The following is a 16,306-nucleotide window of genomic DNA, read 5'->3' as shown; positions in this document are numbered from 1 at the left end:
CATAATGTCGCAGTCATGAAAAAAATCGCTGATTGCCGCCATTAGTAGTAAAAAAACAAAATTAATAAAAATGCAATAAAACTATCCCCTATTTTGTAAACGCTATAAATTTTGCGCAAACCAATCGATAAACGCTTATTGCGATTTTTTTTAACCAAAAATAGGTAGAAAAATACATATCGGCCTAAACTGAGGAAACATTTTTTTTATATATATGTTTTTGGGGGATATTTATTATAGCAAAAAGTAAAAAATATTGATTTTTTTTCAAAATTGTCGCTCTATTTTTGTTTATAGCGCAAAAAAATAAAAACCGCAGAGGTGATAAAATACCAGAAAAAGAAAGCTCTCTTTGTGAGGAAAAAAATGACCTCAATTTTGTTTGGGAGCCACGTCGCACGACCGCGCAATTGTCTGTTAAAGCGACGCAGGGCCGAATCGCAAAACCTGGCCTGGGCCTTTAGCTGCATTTTGGTCCGGGGCTTAAGTGGTTAAGGGGAACCCTGCATCAATTAAAAAAAAAAAATGACGTGGGGTTCCCCCCAAATATCCATTCCAGACCCTTCAGGTCTGGTATGGATTTTAAGGGGAACTCCACCCCAAATTTTTTAAAAAATGGCGTGGAGTTCCCCCCAAAAATCCACACCAGACCCTTTATCCATGCACGCAACCTGGTAGGCCACAGGAAAATAGGGGGGACGAGAGAGCGCCCCCCCTCCTGAACCGTACCAGGCCACTTGCCCTCAACATTGGGAGGATGCTTTGGGGGTCTGTGACCCCTCAAAGCACCATGTCCCCATGTTGATGGGGACAAGGGCCTCATCCCCACAACCCTTGCCCGGTGGTTGTGGGGGTCTGTGGGCGGGGGGTTTATAGGAATCTGGAAGACCCCTTTAACAAAGGGGACCCCCAGATCCCAGCCTACCCTATGTGAATTGGTAATGGGGTACATTGTACCTCTACCATTTAGCAAAGAAAGTGTAACAATTGTAAAAAAAAAAAAAAAAAAAACATCCCAGGTCCCCAAACACTTTTTAGGACAATAACTTGCATATTAGCCTTTAAAATTAGCACTTTAGATTTCAAACAATCAGGACCTCCTACCTCCTGCTGGTGACCCCTCTAGTGATATAAAGATCTATATAGAGGAATCAGGACCTCCTTCCTACTGCTGGTGACCCCTCTAGTGATATAAAGATCTATATAGAGGAATCAGGACCTCCTCCCTCCTGCTGGTGATCCTTCTAGTGATATAAAGATCTATATAGAGGAATCAGGACCTCCTTCCTCCTGCTTGTGACCCCTCTAGTGATATAAAGATCTATATAGAGGAATCAGGACCTCTTGCTGGTGACCCCTCTAGTGATATAAAGATCTATATAGAGGGATCAGGACCCCCCTTCCTCCTGCTGGTGACCCCTCTAGTGATATAAAGATCTATATAGAGGAATCAGGACCTCCTTCTCCTGCTGGTGACCCCTCTAGTGATATAAAGATCTATATAGAGGAATCAGGACCTCCTTCTCCTGCTGGTGACCCCTCTAGTGATATAAAGATCTATATAGAGGAATCAGGACCTCCTTCCTCCTGCTGGTGACCCCTCTAGTGATATAAAGATCTATATAAAGGAATCAGGACCTCCTGCTGGTGACCCCTCTAGTGATATAAAGATCTATATAGAGGAATCAGGACCCCCCTTCCTCCTGCTGGTGACCCCTCTAGTGATATAAAGATCTATATAGAGGAATCAGGACCTCCTTCCTCCTGCTGGTGACCCCTCTAGTGATATAAAGATCTATATAGAGGAATCAGGACCTCCTTCCTCCTGCTGGTGACCCCTCTAGTGATATAAAGATCTATATAGAGGAATCAGGACCTCCTTCCTCCTGCTGGTGACCCCTCTAGTGATATAAAGATCTATATAGAGGAATCAGGACCTCCTTCTCCTGCTGGTAACCCCTCTAGTGATATAAAGATCTATATAGAGGAATCAGGACCTCCTTCCTCCTGCTGGTGACCCCTCTAGTGATATAAAGATCTATATAAAGGAATCAGGACCTCCTGCTGGTGACCCCTCTAGTGATATAAAGATCTATATAGAGGGATCAGGACCCCCCTTCCTCCTGCTGGTGACCCCTCTAGTGATATAAAGATCTATATAGAGGAATCAGGACCTCCTTCCTCCTGCTGGTGACCCCTCTAGTGATATAAAGATCTATATAGAGGAATCAGGACCTCCTTCCTCCTGCTGGTGACCCCTCTAGTGATATAAAGATCTATATAGAGGAATCAGGACCTCCTTCCTCCTGCTGGTGACCCCATTTCCCTTCCATCAGTCATGACAGCTTATCTGACACTCCAACCATCCATCCCATTTCCCAGAATAACCGAGACAACACAAGTTCTGGTCTCTGGTTTCAAAATGAATGCACACTTTTAATGGTAAATCTCAGTCTTATATACAGTACAACATATTACAGTAATCAAAAGAACAAAGAACTCCCCACACACACATCACTTCAATACACACTCTCTTAGACAATGACATCCCGTTGAGCTAATTATTCCCCAGACATTCCGTCTCCGACAATAAGTGATTCACCTGCAGAATACACATTTCTATGACAGACGTTTTGGGCACCAATTTAACATGACCTAATTACTACAGCTGAGAAGTCACATTCCACACAGGAAACAGTATTAGCATACCTAATGAAAAGTCTTTCAGGAGCCAGGCTGTCTACCAAGCCCAAATCCACCTCACCCCAGTACAGACTCAATTAGCATATCAACAGCCTATGTTACACAGAGGAATGAGTCACTATTGACCGGTAAGCCAACAACTTGTAATTAGTTCTTTGCAGACATTAAGGAATGTATTGAGGATTACTGTCCATGCTAAAACAATCCAACATATGTCCCTCATTTCCTGGCTCAATGCATGAATTAACAGTAGTGTCCCATCTCATGTAATTTCTAATTAATATTTCTCAGTCACCCTATGCCCAAAAGGGACACAGGGTGACCTTAGACCCAAGAGTTATTAGTGACGCTGGCACAGGAGTACCCCTCATCTTTTAAAGGTCTCTGGGTGTCATTCTGTTACACCCCTCTAGTCTTCACTAAAGACCTAAGAGTGAGAACCCCTCATAATGGGCAGAGAAGGTGTGCAGACCTGGTGGGGATGGTGGGAACCCCTCATAATGGGCAGAGAAGGTGTGCAGACCTGGTGGGGATGGTGGGAACCCCTCATAATGGGCACAACGGGTTGCTGTCTTATCAGCGGGGGAATAACATAAAACAAAGTAAAGCTTAAACATCCATAAAAAGACCCTTGTGTGTATAAACCTGCACTCCACTCCATAAAAGCAACATTCCTCGAACCTTTTCATGTCTTCTTTTCCCTGTACCCGGAGGAGCCGGGCGTCTGGGGACGCGTTTGTCATAAACGGTGAATTTCTTGTCACCTCTTTTGTTGGTTATAAATGAACGGAACGTCCTCTCCTGTGAACCCCCCGGGGAGGTACTTCTATGCATTATACAGGAAGGGGTTACTGAAGTGAGGACCCACAAAAGGAAATCGACCGCGGGGAGTTTTGATGGAACGCCAAGTGATAAATCCCCCGTCGGGTCAGGTGACCCGCGCGCCTAGGGTGATATAGTGCCGAGCTGAGCGTTTATGACTCCATTTTACTCTGCTCTTGTTTGTCTTCCCCCGTCTAGAAGGAACACGGCCCGGGGTAATTCAGGGTTCGGCCGCTGAATTCTGAACTAAACATTAATCTCGCCCGCTAAATAATTCAGCCGCAGCAACATTTCGGATGTTCCATTTACACAAATTTCATTTTTCTACTCCAGAAATAATGAGGGGGGGAGGGGGGGGGGGATTCTGAGGGGAAATGAAGCCGAACTGGCAGCCGCGGCACCCTGTGATGACCGGCACCGGGGCCCGTGTGACAGCATCATTATTAAAATCGTAATGGAGCGTTGGCGATTTTACGTGAAACAATGGCGCAGAATGGCCTGAGATATAATGTATCCAATTTATTATAGTGCAAATAAAACCCTCCGGAATTTATTCATCAGAATTCTGATTACTGTGTGCAAACAGATATATGACACATTGTTCTGTACTCCTTAAAAGTATTATATGGCTCTGACCTATGCCATAGCGCTGTACAGAGAACACTGAGCCAATCACATGAGTCTCTGTACCAGAGGAGCTTACACTCTAATGTCCCCCCCCCCCCTCACAGTCACACACTATTATTATTATACATTTATATAGCTCTGACCTATACCGCAGTGTTGTACAGAGAACACTGAGCCAGTCACATCAGTCTCTGTACCAAAGGAGCTTACACTCTAATGTCCCCCCCCCCCCCCACAGTTACAGATTATTATCATTAGTATTATTATTTTACTTCTTTATAGCTCTGCCATATACAATAGCGCTGTACAGAGAACACTGAGCCAATCACATCAGTCTCTGTATCAGAGGAACTTACACTCTAATGCCCCCCCCCCCCCCAACAGTCACACACTATTATTATACATCTATATAGCTCTGCTATTAACCACTTGCCGCCCGCCAATGACTGATTGACGTCTGTAAAGTTGTTCCAATATCCTGACTGGACGTCATATGACGTCCTCAGGATATTGAGCCGCTGCGCGCCACTGGGGGCGTGCATCGCGGCGATCGTTGTTGCAGGGTGTCGGTCTGACACCCCGCAACACCGATCTAGGTAAAGGGTCTCTCACGGAGACTCTTTACCACGTGATCAGCCGTGTCCAATGACGGCTGATCACGATATAAACAGGAAAAGCCGGTAATCAGCTTTTCCTCACTCGCGTCTGTCAGACGCGAGTAGAGGAGAGCCGATCGGCTGCTCCTGTGACAGGGGGGGTTTGCGCTGATCGATTATCAGCGCAGCCCCCCCCACTGGACCACCAGGGATGCCGCTAGACCACCAGGGATGCCCACCTAGACCACCAGGGATGACAAACACAAAAAAAGGATGCCAATCGGTGCCCACAATGGATGACAATCAGTGCCCACAATGGGCATCACTGATTGGCAGGCATTGTTTGGCACTGATTGGCATCCTTTAGTACAACACATACATTAGTGCAACACATTTATGTGCCCATCCATGCCGCCTATCCGTGCCGATCCATGCCGCCTATCCGTGCCCATCCGTGTTGCCTATCCGTGCCCATCCATGCTGCCTATCCGTGCCCATCCATGCCGCCTACCTGTGCCCATCCATGCCGCCTATCCGTGCCCATCCGTGTTGCCTATCCGTGCCCATCCATGCCGCCTATCCGTGCCCATCCATGCTGCCTATCCATGCCCATCCGTGTCGCCTATCCATACCCATCCATGCCGCCTATCAGTGCTGCATATTAGTGCCCATCATCAGTGCCCATCAATGCCACCTCATCGGTGCCCATCGGTGCCGCCTTATCAGTGCTCGTCAGTGCAGTACCATCAGTGCCCACCATTAAAGGAGAAAACATACTTATTTACAATGTTTTATAACAGAAACAAAAATCACATCCCTCTGCACCAGAGGAGCTTACACTCTAATGTCTGTCCTCCCCAAACTATTACTATTTCCTGGCTGGAGGACATCCAGCATATTCTAGGCCACGCCCTCCCAGCCTGACGGTTCCTGACCCGCCCCTTTCCATTTATTGGGTTTCAGTTCTTCCAATCCTTGTGGATCAGCATCACATGTGGGCGTAACCAAGCCCGCCTAGGAGCTTCCACTCCTCTAGGCTAACACACCCGCCCATCAAAGCCATGTGATATTTTCATAACTCCTCCCAAAATCCAGGCCACTGCTTACATCAGGACTGAGGGCCCCTCCCACCAGCCATGATCTGCCTGCATTGCATAGATAGAGAAGCACAGAGGTCACTAAAACAAGGTAAGTAATGAAAAAATAAAAAGGGTTCATTTAAAAAATGTCATGATCATATTGATGGGGGGGCAGGGAAGGCAACATATAAGCAGATACATTTTCAACTTTAACCGCTTAAAGCGGAGGTACGCCATTTTTTTTTTTTTTTTTTAAAGGACACTTACCTGTCCAGGGCGCCAGCAATGTCAGCACCTGAAGCTGATCTGTCCCTCGCCTCTCGGGTGCTGCCGCCGCCATCTTCGTTAAGGGGATAAGGAGCCTTGGGGTTTCACTTCCTGGTTCTCTACTGCGCTTGCGCAAGTCGCACTATGAGATCTCATTGGTCCCTGCTGTCTTCTGTGACTTGTGTGTCTCCCAGAAGACAGCAAGAGGGGCAGAGAAGGCGCCGGAAGTGGCATAGATACCCGCGTAGATGCTCCTCCCCGCAACAACTACACACAGACATGCGAGCTCGCATGGTGTGTAGCTGTTGCGGGCGCGCGCTCCTGTGATACAGCAGCGGGCATAGCCGCCGCTGTATCACTCGGCCCCGCCCCCGGCGCACCGCGCCATTGGATGTGATTGACAGCAGCGCCAGCCAATGGCTGCGCTGCTCTCAATCTTTCCACTGCAGTTATGTCGGCGTAGCGTATATTCGATACGCCACGCCAGCATAACTATGCGCCAAGGTATGTGAATCCGGGCCATTGTGTTTTTTAAAAAAATAAATTGGCGTTCTTTTTTTGTTTATAGCGCAGAAAATAAAAACCGCAGAGGTGATCAAATACCACCAAAAGAAATCTCTATTTGTGGGGAAAAAAAGGACGTCAATTGTATTTGTGCACAGCGTCGCGCGACCGCGCAATTGTCAGTTAAAGAAATGCAGTGCCCTATTGCAAAAAATGGCCCGGTCAGGAAAGGGGGGGGTAAACCCTTTCTGGGGCTGAAGTGGTTAAAGGATTCTGCTTGTTGCTCGGTTTTGCTCTGTATTAATCTGATATCAGTATAATTTTGGGGCGATGGGTGAGAACATGGCGCCCGCTTCGTCTATAAATCTCTGCGGTTATTCCGCGCTCGCTGTTATCTGTTCATCCTCTGAGAAATATTAAATTGAATAGCAGTAAAAGCGAAACTGAGCGCCCTCATCTGTTCACGGGAACGCGCCGTAATGAGAAACGTGCCGCTTCCACCCCGGAGAGAACCGCACACAGCGTCTCCGGGGATCGCACAACCCAAGGAAGGCGAGCGTGGAAGGAATAACGCTCTGAAATACTAATATGTACTGATAGAGAGATTACACCTCAATATAGACACCAAATAAACCCCAATTCATAAAAATATATATAAATATTTTTTTAAATAAAGTAAGAAAAATAAAAAGCTACTGACACCATCCACTGCCCTACTGACACCATCCACTGCCCTACTGACACCTTCCACTGCCCTACTGACACCATCCACTGCCCTACTGACACCTTCCACTGCCCTACTGACACCGTCCACTGCCCTACTGACACCGTCCACTGCTCTACTGACACCGTCCACTGCCCTACTGACACCAGCCACTGCCCTACTGACACCATCCACTGCTCTACTGACACCATCCACTGCCCTACTGACACCGTCCACTGCTCTACTGACACCGTCCACTGCTCTACTGACACCATCCACTGCCCTACTGACACCATCCACTGCCCTACTGACACCATCCATTGCCCTACTGACACCATCCATTGCCCTACTAACACCATCCACTGCCCTACTGACACCGTCCACTGCCCTACTGACACCTTCCACTGCCCTACTGACACCATCCACTGCCCTACTGACACCGTCCACTGCCCTACTGACACCGTCCACTGCTCTACTGACACCGTCCACTGCTCTACTGACACCATCCACTGCCCTACTGACACCATCCACTGCCCTACTGACACCTTCCACTGCTCTACTGACACCGTCCACTGCCCTACTGACACCATCCACTGCCCTACTGACACCGTCCACTGCACTACTGACACCGTCCACTGCCCTACTGACACCAGCCACTGCCCTACTGACACCGTCCACTGCACTACTGACACCGTCCACTGCTCTACTGACACCATCCACTGCCCTACTGACACCGTCCACTGCACTACTGACACCGTCCACTGCCCTACTGACACCAGCCACTGCCCTACTGACACCATCCACTGCTCTACTGACACCATCCACTGCCCTACTGACACCGTCCACTGCTCTACTGACACCGTCCACTGCTCTACTGACACCATCCACTGCCCTACTGACACCATCCACTGCTCTACTGACACCATCCACTGCCCTACTGACACCGTCCACTGCCCTACTGACACCGTCCACTGCTCTACTGACACCATCCACTGCTTTACTGACACCGTCCTCTGCCCTACTGACACTGTCCACTGCTCTACTGACACCATCCACTGCTCTACTGACACCATCCACTGCCCTACTGACACCATCCACTGCTCTACTGACACCATCCACTGCTCTACTGACACCATCCACTGCTCTACTGACACCGTCCACTGCCCTACTGACACCATCCACTGCCCTACTGACACCTTCCACTGCCCTACTGACACTGTTCACTGCTCTACTGACACCATCCACTGCTTTACTGACACCATCCACTGCCCTACTGACACCGTCCACTGCTTTACTGACACCGTCCACTGCCCTACTGACACCATCCACTGCCCTACTGACACCTTCCACTGCCCTACTGACACTGTCCACTGCTTTACTGACACCATCCACTGCCCTACTGACACCGTCCACTGCCCTACTGACACCGCCCACTGCTTTACTGACACCGTCCACTGCCCTACTGACACCGTCCACTGCCCTACTGACACCGCCCACTGCTTTACTGACACCGTCCACTGCCCTACTGACACCGTCCACTGCTCTACTGACACTGTCCACTGCCCTACTGACACCGTCCACTGCTCTACTGACACTGTCCACTGCCCTACTGACACCGTCCACTGCCCTACTGACACCGTCCACTGCCCTACTGACACCGCCCACTGCTTTACTGACACCGTCCACTGCCCTACTGACACCGTCCACTGCTCTACTGACACTGTCCACTGCCCTACTGACACCTTCCACTGCCCTACTGACACCGTCCACTGCCCTACTGACACCATCCACTGCTCTACTGACACCGTCCAGGGCCGTCTTTACCGCAGGGCAAATGGGGCAGGTGCCCTGGGCCCTGTCACTGTTGGGGGCCCAAAGCAACCCCAGGGCCCCAGATGGCAACCCCCCAATTTTTTATTTATTTTTAAATTAAAAAAAATATTTTTTTTAATATATTTTTATTTTATTTTTTATTAAAGGGCCATTTTTTTTTTAGAGGTCTGGGGGTCCCCAGGGGCCGTAGTTCCCCAGGGCCCCAGGTGACAACCCCCCTTTTTGTATAAAAAAAATCTTTTTTTATATATTTCTTTATTTATATATATATATATATATATATATATATATATAATTATATAATATAAATGTTATTATTATTATTAAAGGACCCAGAGGTCCCCAGGGCCCCCGGATGGCAACCCCCCTTTTTTTATAAAAAACATTTTTTTTTAAATTGTATTTCTTTTTTTTCTTTTTATATTTATATATATATATATATATATATATATATATATATATATATATATATATATTTATTAAAGGGCTCAGAGGTCCCCAGGGCCCCATGTGGCAAACACCCTTTATTTTTTTTATAAATGTTTATTTTTTTATTTTTGTTTATATTTTTTTTTATTGAAGGGCCCAGAGGTCCTGGATGGCAACCCCCTTTTTTTGTAATTTATTTTTATTAAAAAAAATATATATTAAAGGGCCCAGGGCCCCAGATTGCAACCCCCTTTTTAAAATATATTTTTTAACTATATTTTTTATTTCTTTTTTTCTTTTTATTAAAGGGCCCAGAGGATGGCTACACCCCTTTTTTTATATATATTTTTGTTTATTTCTTTTTTCTTTTTTGTAAAGGGCCCCCCGCTTCTAAATTTGCGGCAGCCCCCCCCTGCTTCTCAATTTCAGGCGGCAGCACCCCCCCATCCCAGTTCTCTGCTCCAGGGGGCCCATGCCTGAAGCTGTGTAAGTGGCCCCATAATTCCTGATGGCGGCTCTGCCGCCCGTTAAGCCCCTGTGCTGCCCACAAATCAGGCTGAAAATCATCAGCGGCACGCAGCCAGTGACAGTACTGCTTACCTTTTAAAATGTACAGCACCCCTGGCTTCCCTTTAGATGTGCACTTCTCCCTTCCTGCCACTGGGTGCTGCTTGTATATAAAAGTGAATTAGAATGTGATTTTATAACATCCCCAGTTTTCTCTTCCCGAGGCTGACTTCTTCGTGTTCTGCTCCTCAAGGTATGTCACTGTTTGCTAATCTATATTGTAAATAGAAGTTTTCTGTAGAGTGTGCCCAAAGTCTTTATAATATTTGATGATTCACTGCAGGTCTGGTCAATGTTTTAAAAAGTTCCTCTATTTTACACATGGCATGGCATGGGGTCACAGCACCGTCTGTCCATTCTGCTTTAGCACCATGGGACCCCATGCCATGCCATGTGTAAAATAGAGGAACTCTTTAAATCACAGACCAGACCTGCAGTCCAGGCTGAGTAAGGCCTCAGAGCACATGGCATTACTGTCTGTATTTTACTGCTGGTTCACATGTATGTGTTTTGGCGGCCCACATTTGCGCAGGCATAGCAGCCCATTCATTTGAATGGGCCGCCATGCCTGCGTTTCCTGCAAAGAAAAGCGCATGCCTCATGTAACACGGCACGCCTATGCCCATCAAGCACTGAAACACAGCACTGTCTGTCCATTCTGCTGTCTGCTGTGACTTATCTTCAGTTCCCGCACTGTCAAACTTGCTGCATTTTTAGACGTTTAGGTCACGCTTTTAAAAACACCATGTGTTTGTGTGTGCAAGAACTGCAGGTAAGTAGCATGGTGCAAGAACTGCAGGTAAGTAGCATGGTGCAAAAGCAAAATGGATTTCAAGGCAACTGTATTTTTAAAATGCTGAATGCACTTTTTTTCTGCAGGAAACAAAGGCATGGCAGCCCATTCAAATCAATGGGCTGCTGTGCCTGCACAAATGAGGACCGCCAAAACATACATGTGAACCAGCCAGGCCCAAAATAAGCTGGAGGGGGGCCTAAAAATTTTTTTTGCCCAGGGCCCAAACCATATTAAAGACGTCCCTGACACCGTCCATATAATATAGACTGATAGATTGATAAATAGGTTGAGCTCTTGGTATGGAGCTCATTTTGAGAAGTTTACATGGTGGAGAATGATATTATGCGATAGATAGATAGATAGATAGATAGATAGATAGATAGATAGATAGATAGATAGATAGATAGAGATAGATAGATAGATAGATAGATAGATAGATAGATAGATAGATAGATAGATAGACAGACAGACAGACAGACAGACAGACAGATAGATAGATAAGATGCACCATATACAGTAGATGGATATATTTGCTGTCATTTGGCTGGTTTGGCAGACAGCGGCCTCTCCGCCACCGTGCTCTCTTGGGATGGCGCTCGTTCTGAGGAGTACACATGGCGGGAATGACATTAAGCGAAGTGCGTTGTTTTAAGGCCGCGCTGTTTATTGTGAAATATTATCTCTAATCCTCGGCGGGCCCCTCCATGTTTAATTGCCGCATCTCTCAAAAACCTTTCCGTTCTCTCTTTGTCAGATTAGTCTTTCTAAATAGTCATCTATAATCCTCTCCCCTCCAAAGGTCATGTGTGAATGATCGGTACGGATCGCCATTCCTCCCCATTGGCCGATCTTTCCAGAACAGTCATACAAGGGGGACTTATTGGAGGGTTTCTTTTTTTTAAATGTTGAATTGCCCAGTTTTGGTGCCACCTATCCCTCGTATCCTTCACCTGGGGACACGGGGTGGGGAGGTTTTCCATTTACCTGGAGCGCTGCAGGGATGCCCAAGAGAGGGACAGCTGTGGGTACAATGTGGGCGTGGCGGTCTTGTTGACTTCTGGTGATCCAGCCAGAGCCTAATGGGGGGTTTGCTGAAAAAAATAATAATGCTTCATAAGTATCACAGACTCCTCCCATGTACATAAGTATGCACAGGCTCCTCCCATGTACACAAGTATGCACAGGCTCCTCCCATGTTCATAAGTATCACAGGCCCCTCCCATGTACATAAGTATCACAGGCCCCTCCCATGTACATAAGTATCACAGACTCCTCCCATGTACATAAGTATCACAGACTCCTCCCATGTACATAAGTATCACAGGCTCCTCCCGTGTACACAAGTTTCACAGGCTCCTCCCATGTACACAAGTTTCACAGGCTCCTCCCATGTACACAAGTATGCACAGGCTCCTCCCATGTACACAAGTATGCACAGGCTCCTCCCATGTACACAAGTATGCACAGGCTCCTCCCATGTACACAAGTAAAAATAATAATGCTTCATAAGTATCACAGACTCCTCCCATGTACATAAGTATGCACAGGCTCCTCCCATGTACCTAAGTTTCACAGGCCCCTCCCATGTACATAAGTATCACAGACTCCTCCCATGTACATAAGTATCACAGGCTCCTCCCATGTACACAAGTTTCACAGGCTCCTCCCATGTACACAAGTATGCACAGGCTCCTCCCATGTACACAAGTATGCACAGGCTCCTCCCATGTACATAAGTATGCACAGGCTCCTCCCATGTACATAAGTATGCACAGGCTCCTCCCATGTACATAAGTATCACAGGCTCCTCCCATGTACATGAGTATCACAGGCTCCTCCCATGTACATGAGTATCACAGGCTCCTCCCATGTACATAAGTATCACAGGCTCCTCCCATGTACATAAGTATCACAGGCTCCTCCCATGTACATAAGTATCACAGGCTCCTCCCATGTACATAAGTATCACAGGCTCCTCCCATGTACCTAAGTATCACAGACTCCTCCCATGTACATAAGTATGCACAGGCTCCTCCCATGTACATAAGTATGCACAGGCTCCTCCCATGTACATAAGTTTCACAGGCTCCTCCCATGTACATAAGTATCACAGGCTCCTCTCATGTACATAAGTATCACAGACTCCTCCCATGTACATAAGTATCACAGGCTCCTCCCATTTACATAAGTGTGCACAGGCTCTTCCCATGTACATAAGTTTCACAGGCTCCTCCCATGTACAAAAGGTTCACAGGCTCCTCCCGTGTACATAAGTATCACAGGCTCCTCCCATGTACATAAGTATCACAGGCTCCTCCCATGTACATAAGTATCACAGGCTCCTCCCGTGTACATAAGTATCACAGGCTCCTCCCGTGTACATATGTATCACAGGCTCCTCCCATGTACATAAGTATCACAGGCTCCTCCCATGTACATAAGGATCACAGGCTCCTCCCGTGTACATAAGTATCACAGGCTCCTCCCATGTACATAAGGATCACAGGCTCCTCCCATGTACATAAGGATCACAGGCTCCTCCCGTGTACATAAGTATGCACAGGCTCCTCCCGTGTACATAAGTATCACAGGCTCCTCCCATGTACATAAGTATGCACAGGCTCCTCCCATGTACATGAGTATCACAGGCTCCTCCCATGTACATGAGTATCACAGGCTCCTCCTATGTACATAAGTATCACAGGCTCCTCCCATGTACATAAGTATCACAGGCTCCTCCCATGTACATAAGTATCACAGACTCCTCCCATGTACCTAAGTATCACAGACTCCTCCCATGTACATAAGTATGCACAGGCTCCTCCCATGTACATAAGTATGCACAGGCTCCTCCCATGTACATAAGTTTCACAGGCTCTTCCCATGTACACAAGTATGCACAGGCTCCTCCCATGTACACAAGTATGCACAGGCTCCTCCCATGGACATAAGTATGCACAGGCTCCTCCCATGTACATAAGTATCACAGGCTCCTCCCATGTACATAAGTATCACAGGCTCCTCCCATGTACATGAGTATCACAGGCTCCTCCCATGTACATAAGTATCACAGGCTCCTCCCATGTACATAAGTATCACAGGCTCCTCCCATGTACATAAGTATCACAGGCTCCTCCCATGTACGTAAGTATCACAGACTCCTCCCATGTACACAAGTATCACAGACTCCTCCCATGTACATAAGTATCACAGACTCCTCCCATGTACACAAGTATCACAGGCTCCTCCCATGTACATAAGTATCACAGGTTTACATACGGCTCTCCCCGTTCTTCAGCTCCAGGGACCGATCGCGGGACTTCAGCGGCGATCGGGTGCCGCGGTCCCAATCACAGAGCTTCGTCCCAGAATCCTCTCTTCCGACCCCCGTGTGGCGTGAGAATGACGGACATTTCTTTCTTCTCTGCTCTTTAGGTCGTCTGAACGTTCTGCTCCGAGCATTTAATACCGGCGACATGCAGCTGTGGTCACTGAACGGCGACAATGGCAACAAATGGCAACTCGCTAACATTCAGATCAACCCCACCCGACCCTTCCAGGTAAGAGAGAGCGACCTCCCAGGTACCAAATCCCCTCACAAAGCTGGTAATACAAATAGGATAAAGGTTGTAGATCACCAACAATGGGGCACCATTCCTTCCAGTGACACCAACAATGGGACACTATTCCTTCCAGTGACACCAACAATGGGGCACTATTCCTTCCAGTGACACCAACAATGGGACACTATTCCTTCCAGTGACACCAACAATGGGGCACTATTCCTTCCAGTGACACCAACAATGGGGCACCATTCCTTCCAGTGACACCAACAATGGGGCACCATTCCTTCCAGTGACACCAACAATGGGACACCATTCCTTCCAGTGACACCAACAATGGGGCACCATTCCTTCCAGTGACACCAACAATGGGGCACCATTCCTTCCAGTGACACCAACAATGGGACACTATTCATTCCAGTGACACCAACAATGGGGCACCATTCCTTCCAGTGACACCAACAATGGGACACTATTCCTTCCAGTGACACCAACAATGGGGCACTATTCCTTCCAGTGACACCAACAATGGGGCACCATTCCTTCCAGTGACACCAACAATGGGGCACCATTCCTTCCAGTGACACCAACAATGGGGCACCATTCCTTCCAGTGACACCAACAATGGGACACTATTCATTCCAGTGACACCAACAATGGGGCACCATTCCTTCCAGTGACACCAACAATGGGACACTATTCCTTCCAGTGACACCAACAATGGGGCACTATTCCTTCCAGTGACACCAACAATGGGGCACTATTCCTTCCAGTGACACCAACAATGGGGCACTATTCCTTCCAGTGACACCAACAATGGGGCACCATTCCTTCCAGTGACACCAACAATGGGACACTATTCATTCCAGTGACACCAACAATGGGGCACTATTCCTTCCAGTGACACCAACAATGGGGCACTATTCCTTCCAGTGACACCAACAATGGGGCACTATTCCTTCCAGTGACACCAACAATGGGACACTATTCCTTCCAGTGACACCAACAATGGGACACTATAGCTTCCAGTGACACCAACAATGGGACACTATTCCTTCCAGTGACACCAACAATGGGACACTATAGCTTCCAGTGACACCAACAATGGGACACTATTCCTTCCACTGACACCAACAATGGGGCACTATTCCTTCCAGTGACACCACTGATGTGACATAATTTCTTCCAATGATGAGGCACAATCCCTACACTGACACCAACAATATGGCACTATTCCTTTCACTAACACCATCAATGGGGTACCATTTCTCCCGTGGACACCAAAAATGGGGCACTATTTCTACCAATGACACCATTGATGAGGCGCATTCCCTAAACTGACACCAACAATGGGGCACTATTTCTTCCATTAATACCAACAATAGGGTGGAAATCCCTCCACTGACACCAGTGATGGGACACTATTCCTCCGACTGACACCAATAATGAGGCACTATTCCTCCCACTGACACCAATGATGGGACACTATTCCTCCCACTGATACCAATGATGGGGCACTATTCCTCCCACTGACACCATTGATGGAGCACTATTCCTCCCACTGACACCAATAATGAGGCACTATTCCTTCCACTGATACCAATGATGGGACACTATTCCTCCCACTGATACCAATGATGGGGCACTATTCCTCCCACTGATGCCAATGATGGGGCACTATTCCTTCCACTGACACCAATGATGGGACACTATTCCTCCCAATGACACAAATGATGGGACACTATTCCTCCCACTGACACCAATAATGGGACACTATTCCTCCCAATGACACCAATGATGGGACACTATTCCTCCCA

General features: G+C 47.5%; 1 protein-coding gene across 5 annotated transcripts in view; it reads left to right on the top strand.

Moving 5' to 3' along the window:
- Window positions 1-16,306, top strand: part of MDGA1 (MAM domain containing glycosylphosphatidylinositol anchor 1) — a 424,007-nt gene that overhangs the window by 396,263 nt on the left and 11,438 nt on the right. For all 5 annotated transcript variants that reach the window (XM_040351805.1, XM_040351804.1, XM_040351807.1 and 2 more), the window contains one exon: window positions 14,362-14,486. In XM_040351805.1, the coding sequence (XP_040207739.1) occupies window positions 14,362-14,486 (125 nt within the window). The remainder of the gene's footprint in view (window positions 1-14,361; window positions 14,487-16,306) is intronic.

The sequence above is a fragment of the Rana temporaria genome, chromosome 4 (assembly GCF_905171775.1).
Source record: "Rana temporaria chromosome 4, aRanTem1.1, whole genome shotgun sequence".
Classification (NCBI taxonomy): Eukaryota; Metazoa; Chordata; class Amphibia; order Anura; family Ranidae; genus Rana; species Rana temporaria.
Note: the sequence above shows the minus strand (reverse complement) of the source record. Positions and strands in the feature narration are given on the sequence as shown.